We start from the raw sequence: 18,075 nt of genomic DNA, 5'->3' as shown, positions 1-18,075 counted from the left end.
TACATATATATATACTAATGATAATAAACTATAATTTATACTAATGACAATAAATATTAATTTTTTATGCCAATTAACATTAAAAAGTTTTTGATGCCAATTAACAATAATTTTTTATGCCAATTTTTTATGCATATTTGTTTCTATCAAAATTATTGTTAATTTTTTTTTATTAAAAACTTTTTTTGACGTGTGGAATTGACACGTCAAAAGTTTTTTGACGTGTGAAATTTACACGTCAAAAACTTTTGACGTGTCAAGTTGACACGTCAAAAGTTTTTGACGTGTCCATTCCACACGTCAAAAACTTTTGACGTGTGAATTTCACACGTCAAAAAACTTTTGACGTGTAGAAAAGGACACGTCAACAAAAATTTTTTTGACGTGCTTACTTAGACACGTCAAAAGTTTTTGACGTGGCAAACATAAGTTACTGTTTGCCACGTCAAAAAACTCATAAATTTTTGTAGTGATAAGTGGTGATTTAACAAAAATAAAGAAAAAAAAATAGATACATCCCTCCGTTTTCGTAACAACTGCAATAGATGATGAAGAGTCACACAAGAAGAAGGAAATGTTTCTACTTTTTAGAGAGCTTCAGAAAAAGCTAGAGTGCATTCAAGATTGCAACAAGATTGCATTGTTATATACATAACCAAAAGCCTATGTTAAAGAGATTGAATCCACTTAAAATATATATATATATATATATATATATATATATATAAAAGAGCACTCGTAACAGAAATTCCTCGTAACAGAAATTCCTACTTGACCAAGTGAGCCTATCCTTTCACGAGTCACTTCACAGTGTCTAGTTGACGATGCAGCTCTAGCTCGGGTTAAATTCTGAAAGTCATTTGTAACGCATCACGTCAAGACACTATTTGACACCCTAACTAACGGCAGTTCAAAAACTTACAAATTTACAATTTTGTCATAATGTTTGTATAATCATTTACATATTAATTATTAATTAGCGTAGGATTAACTATTATAAGCTTATTTTCAATATTTTTTTTTTAAAAAAATCTAATGATTAGCTTGACCAGCCAAGACAGGGTTGGACCAAACTATTACAAACGTTAAAAATGGAGCACGCCAAATTCAAATTAAGCAATTAAATGGGTAGGCTCATGCAAATCTCTACAATTTCTTTAAAATTGTAGATTATCAAATTACGTGATTAATGCTGTTTTTAGGTATCAAAATACTTGAAAAATGTTATTTATTAAAAATGTGACATATTATCGAGGTGACCAAAAAAGAAAAATCCTTCCAAAAGAGTTCATCTTCACTTTTGTAAGAACGCTTATTCTTCATAAAATTAAAAGACAACTTGTAAGTCATATATTTTTTACAACATAAAGAGCAAGAAAGTGATGAAAATATAATCAATTCTCAACTAAAATATACCACATTTTTAATATGTGACATTTTAATCGTTTCGATGTCTAAAAACAATCAAAATTACGTAATTATTTGAGAATCTACAATTTTAAAAAATTGTAGAGGATCCTCTACAATTTTTGAAACAAATAGCTTTTACCATCTGTTATCAATAATGAAAATTTAATTTTAAAAGTTGACTGGAAATTATAGGCGTGATTATTTTAAAAACTCTAATTAGACATGGACGAATCGAATTTCCACTACAACAGATTTGTGGGTTGGTTATGCCCTCTTGTTTAAGGAAGTAGACAACGTTGTTCACACGTGTATTAGAAATATTGTAAAGTGGGATTCCATGCCAGCCAAACAATTCTATATATACGTACATACCATCTTCATTTCATTTGTGCATTTGTGTGTGAGTGAGAGAGACAGAAAATGGAACCAAAGGAAACACTGGCAATGGTACAAGGCCAAGCCGAAATTTGGCAACACATGTTCAGTTTTGTGGATTCTATGGCACTCAAATGTGCCGTGGAACTCCGCATTGCGGACATTATACACTGCTATGGCAGTGCTATTACTTTGCGCCAAATAGCCTCCGGGATTAATTCCCCATCTCCTAATATCTCCCATCTCGCACGTATCATGAGATCCCTAGTTCGCAAAAACATCTTCACCGAACATCATCATCCAGTAGACGGTGGTGGGGAGACACTCTACGGGTTGACACAAACGTCAAAATGGCTTCTGCATGATGCTGAATTGAGCCTAGTGCCAATGATGATACTGCAGAACCATTCGTGGCTATTGACACCGTGGCATTGCCTTGGCCAAAGTATCAAAGAAGGGGGCACCGCGTTCAACAAGGTCCATGGCGATGAGGTTTGGGACTTTGCATCAAAAAATCCTGACTTCAACAACATCTTCAATGATGCCATGGCGTGTACGGCAAAGAATGTGATGAGGGTGATCCTGGCGGGATACGAAGATGGGTTTGGTTGCATGGGATCATTGGCGGATGTCGGAGGTGGGACGGGGGGGATGATTGCAGAGATTGTTAAAGCACATCCACACATCAAAGGTATTAACTTTGATCTGCCACATGTTATCGCCACAGCTCCCCAGCACGAGGGGGTCACCCATGTTGGAGGTGACATGTTTGACGCCATACCTAGTGCGGATGCAATTTTCATGAAGGTATCTACTATTTATTTTATTTTATTTTATCCTTTTTCCCACTTTTTTTTTTTTCCACTAGAATTGGTAATCCATTAGATCACAATCTATGACTATAAATATTATGGGAAATGATTGGGTACTAAACTTTTACTATCTCCTTATAAACTTAGCAGAATCCGAAAAATGCCACATAAATTACTATGGCTATGTTTGCGAACAGGCCGGGCAGGCACTGTAGCTGGAACGGCACTGTTCCAGCTACAGTGTCAGCAGCAAAAATTGACTTTTTTTTTTTAATAAAGCAAAATATTAAAAAAAAAAGAAAAAAAAAATGAGGAGAAAGGGGTGGTGTTCCAGCCACCCCTTGGCCAAAATGGGGTGGCCGGACCACCCCATTTTTGGCCAAGGGGGTGGCTGGAGCCACCTCCTGGCCGATCTGGGGGTGGTTCAACCACCCCCATGGCCAAGGGGGTGGTCCGGCCACCCCCTTGGCCAAAAAAAAAAAAAAAAAAGACTGGGTGCATTTGGAGGTGGCCGGACCACCCCCAAGGGGCTGGGGGTGGTTTCGGCCACCCCATACGGCCGGTATGGGGTGGCCGAAACCACCCCCAGCCCCTTGGGGGTGGTCCGGCCACCCCAAATGCACCCAGTCCGCATTTTTTTTTTTTTTGGCCAAGGGGGTGGCCGGACCACCCCCTTGGCCATGGGGGTGGTTCAACCACCCCCAGATCGGCCAGGGGGTGGCTCCAGCCACCCCCTTGGCCAAAAATGGGGTGGTCCGGCCACCCCATTTTGGCCAAGGGGTGGCTGGAACACCACCCCTTTCTCCTCATTTTTTTTTTTTTTTTTTAATATTTTGCTTTATTAAAAAAAAAAAAAAAAAAAGGCAAAAAGTCAATTTTTGCTGCTGACACTGTAGCTGGAACAGTGCCGTTCCAGCTACAGTGCCGGCTCGGCCTGTTCGCAAACATAGCCTATATGTGTCTTATTGTAATAAAAGTTACAGTACCCTTCACAACACTAAAACATTATTGGATTTGCTTGTTGGTGCAGTGGGTACTACACGATTGGAGTGACGAACATTGCATAAACATTTTGAAGAATTGCCGAAAAGCAATACAACAAAAGAGTGGAAAGGTTATTATTGTTGATATTGTTGTTGAGAAAGATGGTAATGATTTGTTTGATGAGATACGCATGGCGTTCGATTTGTTGATGATGGTACACACTATTGGCGGAAAGGAGAGGACTGAGCTTGAATGGAAGAAATTATTGGAGGAAGCAGGCTTCCCTCGCTACAAAATCATCAAAATTCCAACCATACCATCTATTATTGTGGCCTATCCATACAATTGTTGTTGTGAAGATGTTGTCGGCGCAACACATGGGTTACTTGATGCCTAGTTTTATTTATTGTAAACGAACAAACCCAATAAAAGAGAAGGAAAAAGAAAAAAAAAATAAAAAATAAAAGAACTAATGGCATGAAAATAACTGGGTTTAATTAGTTTATATGGGATTACGTACAATCTCAACTAGATAGACCAAACCCAATTGTCAGCGTTTTCTTTTATTTTGTTTTTAACTTATTGTTATGTTTGGCAAATGTTGCTCTTATTTAAGATTATCTTGTCATCAATATGCTCAATCGAATGATTCATCAACCACTACAAAAAAACAGGCATTTTCTGACGTGGCTACAGTATCATATTTTTTGCCATGTCAGCAATTTTTTGACATTTAAAATTTAAAACGTCAGAAAATTTTTTTCTGACGTGTAAAATATTTGAACGTCAAGAAAATATTTCAGATTTCAAAAGATAAACATTTATATAATTGCTGACGTGGTGAGACCTACCACGTCAGAATTTTCTGACGTGGTATATCCACACGTCAGCAAAATTATATATATATATATATATAGCTATATATATTTATATAAATAATTATTTATTATTTTTTTTTTAGTAGATTCCTGATGTGCCATGTGTGGCACGTCAGAAATTCCTGACGTGCGACACCTGGCACGTCAGAAAATCACCTCAAGTGGCCTAACAAAATTCAAAAAATAGGCGGGATTTTAAACTTTTTTTTCCTCTTTTTATTTCCACCCTCAACTTTTTCCCTCTTCATTTATTTTCCCCACACATGTGCATTCTCTCTCCTGCATGTCTGAATCTCCCTGCTTCTGTGCAGTGTGCACCGACTGCACAGCACCTCTAAAGGAAGAAGAAAAACAGAAGGTGAGAAGGGAAAAAATTGAGAAGCATGCAGCAGATCGAAGCAGAAGAAGAAGAAAAAGAAAAGGAGAAGAGAAGAAGAAGAAGAAGAAAAAAAAAAAATGGAGAAGAGAAGAAGAAGAAGAGGAGAAGATCGATAAGAAGATTTTTTGGGTTTGTCAGATCGATTTTTTGATGGTTGGTTTTAATTTTTTGAAGATTTTTTCGGTTTGAGTTTTTGAACATATTTTCAAAAACTCAAACCTGCATAACTGCACCATGGAGATCGAAAAGAAGAGGGAGATAGTGAGAAAATGGAGAAAAGGGAGAGCTCATGGAGAAAAGAAGAGAGCTAGAGAGAGAGAGAAAAGAAGAGAAAAGAAGAGAGGGAGTGGCCATGGCAGATCTGCACTACCGTGCAGAGAAATTCCCAAAAAAAAAATAATAATAATTTAATTGAAAATCAATTTTAATTAAAAAAAAAAAAGAAATTCCAGAAAAAATTAAAAAAAAGAAAAATTAATTTTTTATTTAATTTATCAATTTTCTGACGTGGTAAAACTACCACGTCAGAAAATTTTTCTGACGTGTGGGACAGTGGAACGTCAGAAAATTCTGACGTTTTACCCACTGGCACGTCAGGAAAAAAATTTTCCTGACACCTATGCTTCTGACAATCGACGCACGTCAGAAGCGCCACGTCAGAAAAAATTTCTGACGTGTCAGACACCCCAACACGTCAAAAAACTCTAGTCAGAAAAAAATTGTTTTTTTGTAGTGAACCTTTTATAGAGAACAAATCCTAGACCATTAATTAAGCTATGCATGCCCATATTGAATTTCAGCTCTGCTATTTAGAAACATAATCCGGTTAGGTTCCAAAAAAAAGAATGATAATCCATTTCATCGCAAGATCTGTCTGTTTTTTTTTTTTTCACAAAATTCAGTCTTCAAAAGAGGGTCATATGTTTAACAAATGATCTATCACATGCCTCTTAACTGCTATCAAGATTTCTTTCAATTTCGTTAGAGCTGCGGGTTCAAAATTAAATCATGAAGAATCATATTCATCTTCCATTAATTCCCTTCTCCTCTCCTCGCATTGAATATATATACTCGTCTTCCCTTGATAACGTGCGGGTGCCTAAAAAAATAAAACTAAGAAAGTGAATTAAATGCTCTGAGGTACATTTGCTAAGGCCTATTATCAAATGATTGGCTCGATTTCAAAAAGTATCGAAGTTGTTGCCTAGTTATATACATCCAATAAACATATATAGTACTTTTGTTTATGTTCCATCCAACATTTTAACAGCTTGTTATGTCAAATTGATTACAACTAACACGTGTCTCATGTGCCTTATTAATATTTAAAAAAAAAAAGAAAAAAAAAATCGGGGTCCCTTTGGACAAAATGGGGGTAGTGCTCCATTTAGCCTGCCACTCCTAGAGTAGAATATACATAGCCAAAGCAAAAAAAAAAACAATGATATGAGCCTAAAACTATGTAACCTCAACATTATCCTCTATCATCAAATATAAATATAGAGCTTCCAAGAGAATGTAATTTACAATAAATATTTATTGTCTAAACTATTCTATGCAAACCTGCCTATATAAGCTTTTTGCTTAGCATTTTCAGTCTTGCGAATCACTCAAATTTGCCTTCTTAATAATCTGCTAAATTGCAAAACACTGAGATGTTTTACAGCTAGAAAAGTAATTGCTTAAGTACATAACTTAGTAAATAAGTTATCAAGGAACATATCATGCAGTGAGCCTTATCTCAAGAAAATAACAAGTGACTTTAGTAATTGAAAATATTATCGGTTTTGCAAAATTGATTAACTATTGCCTCGGTCAATATGCTAGTATCGAAAATTTGTTTTGATTTTAAATTTGAAATGCATAATTCTAGGGACAATTCACGTATTGTTTTAATGCATAAAATATGCCGAATAAGGTAGTTTAAACTGTATACATACTCATCATACATAAATTTACTTCATATGGCCTATACGAGCTCTTAATACCTTATCGATAGAGTTTGCATTGTACGTCCTATGGGTCCTATAAAATGAATAATATGTCCCAATGAAACACACATACCGTTACCAACTAGTAATCGGACCAGGTCCAATCTCGTGTGGCCCACAATATTACTCGCGATACCATCTATTGTGACCACCATTCAAAAATAGTTGTGCGGATCACCTAAAAAGGCTTCCTTTTACTAACTAAATACTAAAGTCTTAAGCTTTATGCAAAAATAGAAAAACCTTTCTTTCCAAAGACCAAAACTTACCATATCAAATACTCCGAAAAGCACAAGGACCTACACCATATATGGTACATGTATGTCATGAGTGAAACTGTAGCCAGAAAAATGAGGGAGACAGAAAGATCAAACAAGATACCAAAAGACATGTTTGCTAATTAATCTAGGATGGATCCATAATTGTGAGCGTGATGTTTGTGCGGGGCTATGTTTCAGCACTACCGATCAGCTCCGAAACAATATGTTTAAACAAAATACTTTGTTATATGTTTTCAAGAGTTAGCTTAATCGGCTGAGATCATATCTAATAAAGCGGAGGTCACTAGTTCGAATCCCCCTCCCCCCTCTTGTGCGGACATCTCAAAGAAAAAAACTTATTATATATAACTATTTGTATAGTAAATCCCATAAATGGAATAATCACATATTCTACGTGGTCCTATAACAAACTTATGATTCACGCAACAGAAATTGCACGCCTCTTAAGTTTTTAATTTTTTTTTTTATTATTTTTTTAAAAACTATAAACTCGATCACTTATATAAATAAGGTATAAATGCAAAATCAATTTATATGTGGTTGGCCTAAATTACAAATCACTCCATAAGTTATAAAAAATAATTTAGAGATCCCCAGGGTAGGTCAAAATAAAAATTTAATAGTGCAGTCAAATTATGTCAAAAAACTTAACGAAATCCGTTAGTGTGCCATGTCAGCATCAATAAAATGATGACACATGTCCCCCTTAATAAAAAAAATATATAGATATATAAAACTACAAAATTCATTTAAAAAAAAAAAAAAGGAGATAGCGGCGGAGATCCACCTTTCTCTTCTCTTGGTGTCCATTTCTCAATCTTTGATTTTGGTCGCCTAGCCTTTTGGAATACGTGAGCAAGTTTTACATTCTTCATCTCATCTGATGGATTCAATTCTCATGGATACCTTTTTTGAATTTGCTTGGATTCTGAACGATATTTGTGCTTCTTTGAGTGATCGACGTCCTTTTATATGTACTTTTTTTATTTATTAAGAATGCATATATATATGCCACGTGTCATTATTTTATTAGTATTGATGTGGCACACTAACGAAATCCGTTAAGTGTTTTGACGGAATTTGACTATACGTACTAAATTATTATTTTAACCTACTCCGAGAATTTCTAAATTATTTTTTATACCTTAAGCGATTTGTAATTTAAGTCAACTACAATGACAAATTTTGCATTTATTCCTATAAATAACTCCAAAACCTATTAATAATTAGCTTGACCAGCCATTTCCAGGAACCAGGGTTGGACCAAACTATTGTAAACGTTTTATAAATGGAGTACGCCAAGCAAATGAAAGACATGCAAGTGGTAGGAACATCCGGATTTGGTAGGCTCATCTGGTAAGTTGACCCGGAATTATTAATTGGGGTGGCTATTTTTGAACTCTAATTGGACGCTTCCAATTTTGAAGACATGTACATGTGGTTTGTGGGTTATGCCTTCTATGCTTTTAGTCTTTATATACACCAACCTTGAACCTCACATACATCCTATCTTCATTTCATTTGTGCGATTGTGTGATAGAGAGAAAATGGAACCAAAAGAAACTATGGCATTGTTACAAGGCCAAGGAAATTTGGCAACACCTTTACGGAGTGGTGGATTCTATGGCATTGAAATGTGCCGTCGAGCTCCGCATTGCTGATATTATACACTCTCATGGTGGCCCCATTACTTTGCGCCAAATAGCCTCAGGGATTGATTCTCCATCTCCTCATATCCCTTACCTCGCACGTATCATGAGGTTATTGGTTCGTAAAAACATTTTCACCGAACATCGTCATCCACCGGACGGTGGGGAGACACTCTACGGGTTGACACAAACGTCAAGATGGCTTTTGCGTGATGCTGAGCTGAGCCTAGTACCAATGGTGTTGATGAGATACCATCCGTGGCAACTGCCACCGTTGCATTACCTCAGCCATTGTGTCAAGGAAGGGGGCACTGGATTCAAGAAGGCCCATGGCGCTGTGAGATTTGGGACTTTGCATAAAAAAATCCCGAGTACAACAATATATTCAATGATGCCATGGTATGAACAACCAAGATTGTAATGGCGGCAATCTTGGCTGAATACAAAGATGGGTTAGGCTGCGTGGGATCATTGGTGGATGTAGGAGGTGGGACGGGAGGGATGATTGCTGAGATTGTTAATGAATATCCACACATCAAAGGTATTAACTTGGATCTGCCGCATGTTGTGGCCATAGCACCGGAGCGCCCGGGGGTCTCCCATGTTGGAGGTGACATGTTTGACGCCATTCCTAAAGCGGATGCAATTTTCATGAAGGTGTGTATTTAATTAGTAGTCCATTAAGTTCCACCTTTTTCTTTCTATAAAGGTATACTTTACTTTTTCTGATAGCTTGATGTCAGCCAATTACAAGTAAAAAATTGATCATCACTTCAAATTGTTAAAATATTTTCAAAATTGTTATAATTATGGATGTATCTCTATGTTTTTGGTATAATTCCGGCTAAATCTTATGATAGAATGGTCCAAAACACAGGACGTGCACTTGACCCTTGTACATCAGAGCAACTAGATCATGACTATTAAATTTTGCCCAGGTATAATCATACGATTTTGTGATTTGATTTGGATCGTAGGATGATTCTAAGGTAGATCCAACAGATAGATTTACTTCACTGTTACTAATTAAATTAAGTTTGGCCTAACGGTTGGAACTAATTAGTAGTTGTTACAAACAATTATGATCTAAAAACCCTTAGTTGTAAATTTAATTTAATGGACAAGATGAAGTGTTTGTTAATATTAATGAGTGGTCAGATTTTAAGGACTATTTAATTATTACTTAATTTCTATATTACATGTCTTTTAATGAAGACATTAAAATTGATAAATTGATACTCGATATAGCGAACTTTATACCATTTTATACACATGAAAAATTTTTCTTCTTCTATTTCTCTAAAAATCATTTTACATTTTTAAAATTCGTGTCTCTCTAGCTCTCCTTACTAGAATAGAAATGGTAAGAGTATTCTGGCTTGGTTTCATTTTGTACAAAACGCAATATAAATTCAAAGGTCTTCGGGATCCTAGAGAAGTATTTGCTATAACCGATTGCACCCCAATTGATCAAAATAGTTGGGAGCAAGTATTTACTGCTTTAGATTTCTATTAACAAAATCCATGGCGTTGTAATGTGGGTGCAGTGGGTGCTACACAATTGGAGTGATGAACATTGTATGAAGATTTTGAAGAATTGCCAAAACGCAATACCAAAGAAGGGTGGAAATGTTATTATTGTTGATGTTGTTCTTCAGAAAGAAAGTAATGATTTATATGGTGAGACTCCCATGGCATTAGATTTGTGTATGATGGCATACACTGCTGGTGGAAAGGAGAGGACTAAACTTGAATGGAAGAAATTATTGGAGGAAGCAAGCTTTGGTGGCTATAAAATCTTCAAAATTCCAACTTTAACATCCATTATTGAGGCCTATCCTGACTGACAATAATTGCTGTTGTGAAGCTGCCATTGGCTCAAACACATGGTTGACTTCATGCTCCTTCTGTTGTAAAGAAACAAGCCCAATAAAAGTCAAGTAAAAAAAAAAAAAAAGTAAATAGATCTCATGAAAATAAGAAGGAACTAAGTTAATAAATAATTGGGTTTAGTTTATAGGGGGGTTGATTGTCTACTCGACCAAACCCAATTGTCAGTCATTTCTTTTCTTTTTTTTCTTTTTTTCTTTTTTTCAAAAAAAAAAAAACTTATTATTATGTCGTTGACAATATGCTTCAATGATTGATGGATCTTTTCTTTTGTGGTTTACCATAAGGTATGTGTCATCATCTTTCGCAATTTTTTTGGCCCTTTGTTGGCCCATTTTTTGGTCTTTGTAGTATTATTTAAAACTCAGACCTATTCAAGGCTCATAATTGGCTTCATTATAGCTCTTTCTTGACTTTTATTTTCACCCATAGTTGGCCCTCTTTCGGCCAATTGTTATTGAAGGCACATCTTCGATCATTGTTGGCGACTACCTCCAATCACCACCGCTGGTCATTATCATCAACTTCAGCGAGTTTTTGGTTTTCATCGCCACTTGCCATCTCCCAAAAAAAAAAAAAAAAAAAAATCAAACTAAGGTTTCAAAATCTTCCGCATTGAGTTTGAGAGGAATGTTAAAATATATTAAGGGATTGGATTTCAGAAATTTGTTGTAATAGATTGTGTAATCTTCTATAATCATTAGATTGGATTAATTTGATTGTAATCAGATTTGGGAGAATATTTAATATATGAACATAAAATAAAAAAGAACAAAAGTACTTACATTTGACTATTATTGCTTAAGTACTTGAATTGAATAACTCAGACTTTAACATTTATGAGTTTGTAAAATCTAAGAACTCTCACAATATACCTAAATGGAGAGTATTGAATAGAGTTTTCGGCCTATCATTTTCTCCCGTTTACATTGTGACGGATGGATAATCAAAGGCTTATTTATAGATAGACCGAAACCCTTATGTATAACCAAGAATTGTTTCCTTCCATCAAGAGAAACAACTTTTAATGAAACACTAGCGAAGAGAACATTTCATCACTCATTTTTAACATTTAATTACAATTACAATCACGAATAAATGTTAAATATTCTATAAGAGAAATATAAAAATCATATGTCCTAAGTTCCTAACATATATATATATATATATATATATATATATATATATATGGGTTAAATACACTTTATCACCTAAAGTTTAAGTCAATTTTCAATTTGACCTTCAATGTTTCAATTTTTACAATATACCCCATCAAAGTTAATTTTTTTTTTTTCAATGTGGCCAATCCGTCAACCATTTATGTTTTCTCTAATGGAAATAATAGAAAATATTGAATTGCCCCTACAATTTTATTTTTTATTTTTTAAAAAACTCAATAATAATAATAATAATAATCGGAGTGGCTCTTTGGTCATTTTGGGGGGTGGCTGGGCACACCCATTTGGCCGGATTGGGGGTGGTGTGCCACCCCCATGGCCTATGGGGGGTGGCTCCAAATATATATATATATTTGTTTGAATTTGGGGCATTTTTTTTTTAATTTGTTAAAATACATGGGGACAATTTTTGAAATTTAAAACAAAAAAATACACGTGCCTGGCACTTGACCAATTTTCGGTTAAATTGGACGAAAATTGTTAATAGATGGGCCACAATGAATAATTTTGAAACTTTGATGGAATGCATTGTAAAAATTAAAATATTGAGAGTCAAATTGAAAATTAGCTCAAACTTTAAGAAAGTAAAGTGTAATTTTCTCTACGTGTATATATTGGACCTATTTTCAAATGACTATTTATTGGGAATCTAATCTTTTTTTATTTTAATATACAAGTCTGATGAAGAACTAATGCCACGTAGGTTTCACATGGCAATTGAGGGTTGAGAAGCAAGGGACTTGTCTACTTGTTCTTCTGAGACAAGGTGAAAGGTCTGCTAGTACTAAGGAGTCTATATTCCAAGTCCTAATTTATGTTGGAGTCTTTTATTAATTAATCTTTTACTTGAATTTCTTATCTTATAAATAGGGGATAGTAGGTGTAGTTTATTTTTGAATAAAAAATTATTAAGCAAATGTTTGTTTGTGGTTTGTTTCTAACCCTAATTGGATTAAAATTGTAGACTTTTCTACCCGAAAAGAGTCATTGAGGTCTCCCCTTTTTTTTAAAAAAAATAAATTTTATTGTAGCAATCATAGGTCAAAGTTGGAAGTCATTTCAAGATTATTGGCATTGCAACTTTTCAAATAATAATGCATTGGGATCACCAAAGATTTGAGTGGCTAAAGTTGGGTCAAGATCATATTGAAAAATTGCCCAAAAGCAATACTAGAATCCAGAAGCAGACCTGAGATTCTCTTTCTCTCACATCACATGCATCTTTCATCTATATATATATATATATATTAAGAGAAATGTTATTTATTTATTTATTTTAATATTTTGCAACAATCTTTTTTAAAATTTTCATTGGAATTCTATATATTTAATAATAAATTTAAAAAATATATAAATAAGAGGATAGCTTCTATAAGAACTTGGTGTAAATCATGTCTTTTATGCCTACCAATCAAAATTGAACACGTAAGCAAATCACACAAATTCAAATAAGAACGAAAACACATGATTAATTCTCCCCAAGTCACACAAAACCCATCATTTTTCCCCTCAGTTGTAAAACCGACCCCCATCTCAAGAGCCCGCTGGAGACCTTGTCGGAGCCCAGGCCAGGCCTTGTCGGAGAAGACACCGGCCGGTACAAATAACGCCAATTACGAAGTTATTTGTACAAATAAAGTTGTTTGGTCATTTCTCTGCTGCCAGTGCTCTCTCTCCGGCCGCAGTAGAGAAGAGAAATTTAGATGGGCCCTCAATTTCCCAATCACATGATTGAGTCAGTGATTGATAAAGAAAGAAACAGAAGAGAAAAACCCAAAGGCAAAGCATACAATTACAAAGTTATTGAAAGCATTTACAGTAGCTGGTAACTTCTTGATGTGTGGTTCAAAGAAATTAAGCATTAAGTTCAGTTAAATGTGATCCATCAACCAATTTTTGGGTGACAGAGAAATTGTTTCTGTGTTAGCGGTTTGTGTGAGAGAGAAAGGGAGAAATTGAGGGGCACCGGAGAACCCGAGGGAACCGGCGTCTCAGTTTCTTCTCTGCTGCCGCCGAAGAGAGAGCACCAGAGAACTACCCGGCGTTATATGTACCGGCCGGCGTCGTCTCCGGTCCGGCAGGCTGTTGGGATGGGGGTGGGTTTTACAACTGAGGGGAAAAATGATGGGTTTTGTGACTTGGGGAGAATTAATCATGTGTTTTCGGTCTTATTTAACTTTGTGTGATTTTCTTATGCGTTCAATTTTGATTGGTGAGGACAAAGAACTTAGTTAATACGACGTCTTTATCGAAGTGATTCTCTAAAAATAAAGATAGACGAGAGATTGATGAGAGATGAAAGGACAACATGTCTCTTAAGACGTGGAAAGATACAATTTAGTAGAGATTAAAAAAAACAACGTGAAAAAAAACTATCACAAGAAAGAAAAGGAAAACTTAAAAAACATTGAGAAACTTTCGGTCACCTGTCACTTTCTTTATTTAAAGTGTAGGATTTTGTTTGAGATTCTTAAAAGTTTTGATTATGAATCATTTCTTGTGATAGAATTGAAAAATAAAATAATTTTAATTAGATCATAGTGTAAATGAGGTGTTTTGCACACTTGAATAGAAAGTATACGCTTAAATTTGAAACATAAAAAAATAATATAACTCTTTACATCAAATAATTTTTATTCTCTTAACGAAATACCTCATTTATAAAATATTCATTGACAAAATTACCAAAGTCACTGTCTTAGATGGTTTTGGAGACTCTGATGTCGAAGGTTTGGAGGTGGGTAGAGGGTGGTGGACGTTAGGTTAGAATGAATGAAAAAATATATGGTGTTGATTTGAATTAAAGTATGGTGTTTTTATCTCTATTCTATTTGATATTTATAACTAACGTGTCAAATTTCTTTTGAAGGCTGTAAAATAAGGTTTTACATCATATCCTAATAGAAGGAACTCTCTTTAAAAAATTGAAAAGCCTTAGAACCGAGTAGTGCTATTTATCACCCTCCTATCTCTCTGCATCTCATGTGGGTGAGCTTGATACATCATGGTTCTCGTACAAAGCATTATTCTAGGGTAACATCTAGAATAACATTCAAACTTCATTGTACTTGAGAATTATTTTGTGAAATTCTTTAACACTTAAAAAGGAGACAAAATGTCACAAAATACGTCCTAAAGATATCGTTTTGAAGTCCCAAATTTTGTTTTGCCTTCATATTTTCCCTTTGTAATTCCATAATATTTTCCAAACACCTTGGATACCCATCACAAGCCATACAGTTGAAATCGATGTTATGAATCCGCTTTTATGACTTTGCATATAGACAGAGCAATTTAGGAACAGCCCACATATGGAAAACAGCCAGTGATGGCAGTGGCGGAGCCACATTGGTCTTTGGGGGCAGTGGCAAAGCTAGAAAATTCATATTGAGGGTGCCACTAAAATGTTTTTGACATCCTAAAATTTTTTTCTACCCTAAAAATTTGGTAATTCATACAGATATTAAAGGTTATTCAATCATTCAAATTAATAGTGAAATTAAATTATTGTTTAGTCAACATTTATACGAATATAAGCAACAAAATAAACATTAAAAAAAAGTTCCATTCCCAATAGAAAAGTGTTCTAGTTTGCTATAGACATGAGCAACAACAACAAAAATCCAAACAAGAACTTCAACAATCAAAATAACATTTCAAAATATTATCTAACTATCACAAACACATAATAATACAAACTACTTACGAAATAAACTCGAGCACAATTAATATTATCTAAGAAAAATGAGTACATTTCAATAAATCAGAGGTATCTTGAGGGATTTTTTGAAAACAAATCAGCCTCCCTTTAGCATATAGGACAACTAGCATCATTGTTAATTACTCAAGAATTTCTGCCAGTTTGCATTTGTGCTAGCTTGAGAGTAGCACATAGGTTCAACCTCCTTGAGAGTGTTGAATAGAGTTTTCGGCCTATTATTTTCTCCCGTTTACGTTGTGATGGATGGATAATCAAAGGCTTGTTTATAGATAGACCAAAACCCTTATGTATAACCAAGAGTTGCTTCCTTCCATCAAGAGAGACAACTTTTAATGAAACAGTAACGAAGAGAACATTTCATCACTCATATTTAACATTTAATTACAATTACAATCACAAATAAATGTTAAATATTCTATAAGAGAAATATAAAAATCATATGTCCTAAGTTCCTAACATATGCATATACATGTATGGGTTAAATATACTTTACCACCTAAAGTTTCGGTCAATTTTCAATTTGACCTTCAATGTTTCAATTTTTACAATATACCCTATCAAAGTTAAAACTTTTTTTTTTTTTCAAAGTGGCAAATCCGTTAACAATTTATGTTTTCTCTAATGGAAATAATAGAAAATACTGAATTGCCCCTGCAATTTTATTTTTTATTTTTTCAAAAACTCAAAAAATAGAAAGAAAAAAAAAATAATAATCGGAGTGGCTCTTTGGCCATTTTGGGGGGTGGCTAGCCACACCCATTTGACCGGATTGGGGGTGGTGCGCCACCCCCATGGCCTATGGGGGGTGGCTTAGGGGTGGCCTTAGCCACCTCCAAATATATATATATATATATTGGTTTGAATTGGGGGCATTTTTGAAATTTGTTAAAATACATGGGGACAATTTTAGAAATTTAAGACAAAAAAATACATGTGCTTGGCACGTAACCAATTTTCGGTTAAATTGGACGAAAATTGCTAACAGATGGGCCATAATGTAAAATTTTGAAACTTTGATGGGATGCATTGTAAAAATTAAAACATTGGAGGTCAAATTGAAAATCAACTCAAACTTTAAGAAGGTGAAGTGTAATTTTCTTTACGTGTATATATTGGACCTATTTTCAAATGACTATTTATTGGGAATCTAATCTTTTTTATTTTAATATACAAGTCTGATGAAGAACTAATGCCACGTAGGTCTCACATGGCAATTGATGGTTGAGAAGCAAGGGACTTGTCTACTTGTTCTTTTGGGACAAGGAGAAAGGTCTACTAGTACTAAGGAGTCTATATTCCAAGTCCTAATTTATGTTAAAGTCCTTTATTAATTAATCTTTTACTTGGATTTCTTATCGTATAAACATGGGATAGTAGTTGTAGTTTATTTTAGAATAAAGAATTATTAAGCAAAAACTTGTTTGTGGTTTATTTCCAATTCTAATTGGATTCAATTGTAATCTCTCTTACCGGAAATGAATCATTATTATCAATATATTTCTATTATTAGTTGTAGGGTTCCATCAAAATCCCCCCTTTTTTTTTAAATAAATTTTATTGTAGCAATCATAGGTCGATGTTGGAAGTCATTCCAAGATTATTGGCATTGCAACTTTTCAAATAATAATGCAGTGGGATCACCAAAGATTTGAGTGGCTAAAGTTGTTTCAAGATCGTATTGAAAAATTGCCCAAAAGCAATACTAGAATCCAGAAGCTGACATGATATTCTCTTTCTCTCACATCACATGTATCTTTCATCTATTTCTATTTATATATATATTTAAAGAGAAATGTTATTTATTTATTTATTTTTTAATATTTTGCAACTATCCTTTTAAAATTTTCGTTTGAATTCTATATATTTAATAATAAATTTAAAAAATATATAAATAAGAGGATAACTTCTACAAGAACATGGTGTAAGCCAGTCTACACCATGCCTTTTATGCCTATCAATCAAAATTAAACACGTAAGCAAATTACACGAAGTCAAATAAGAAGGAAAACACATGATTAATTCTCCTCAAGTCACAAAATCCATCATTTTTCCCCTCAGTTGTAAAACCCACCCATCCCAAGACCTTGTCGGAGCCCAGGCCAAACCTCGCCGGAGAAGACGCCCGCCGGTACAGATCACGCCGAGTAGTTCTCCGGTGCTCTGTCCCTCTCTCTCTCTCACCGGCACCAGTGGTGTCTCTCCGGCAGCAGCAAAGAAGAGAAATTGAGATGGCCCCCTAAATTTCTGTGTCATCGAAAATGACAGGAAAAAAAAATCTCTGTTTTTCTCTCTCACACACACCGGCGGCAGAGAAAAAAATTTCTCTGCTACCAGTGCTCTCTCTCCGGCCGCAGTAGAGAAGAGAAATTGAGATGGGCCCTCAATTTCCCAAACTTGACCTTAAAAAAATAATCACATGATTGAGTAAGTGATTGATAAAGAAAGAAACGGAAGAGAAAAACCCACAGGCGAGGCATACAATTACAAAGTTATTGAAAGCATTTACAGTAGCTAATAACTTGTTGAT

General features: G+C 34.7%; 1 protein-coding gene and 1 pseudogene across 1 annotated transcript; both read left to right on the top strand.

The window, feature by feature from the left end:
* Positions 1–1,830: 1,830 nt before the first annotated feature.
* Positions 1,831–3,988, top strand: LOC132181730 (desmethylxanthohumol 6'-O-methyltransferase-like). Its single transcript, XM_059594969.2, has 2 exons — positions 1,831–2,592; positions 3,628–3,988. The coding sequence occupies exons 1-2, from the start codon at positions 1,831–1,833 to the stop codon at positions 3,976–3,978; spliced, it is 1,113 nt and encodes a 370-aa protein (XP_059450952.2). The 3' UTR covers positions 3,979–3,988.
* A 4,669-nt stretch (positions 3,989–8,657) lies between these two features.
* LOC132182557 (desmethylxanthohumol 6'-O-methyltransferase-like) lies at positions 8,658–10,662 on the top strand (annotated as a pseudogene).
* The last annotated feature ends 7,413 nt before the right edge of the window (positions 10,663–18,075 follow it).

This window comes from Corylus avellana, chromosome 5 (assembly GCF_965113065.1).
Source record: "Corylus avellana chromosome 5, dhCorAvel1.hap1.2, whole genome shotgun sequence".
In the NCBI taxonomy this organism is placed as follows: domain Eukaryota; kingdom Viridiplantae; phylum Streptophyta; class Magnoliopsida; order Fagales; family Betulaceae; genus Corylus; species Corylus avellana.
This window is presented reverse-complemented; position numbering and strand designations above follow the sequence as displayed.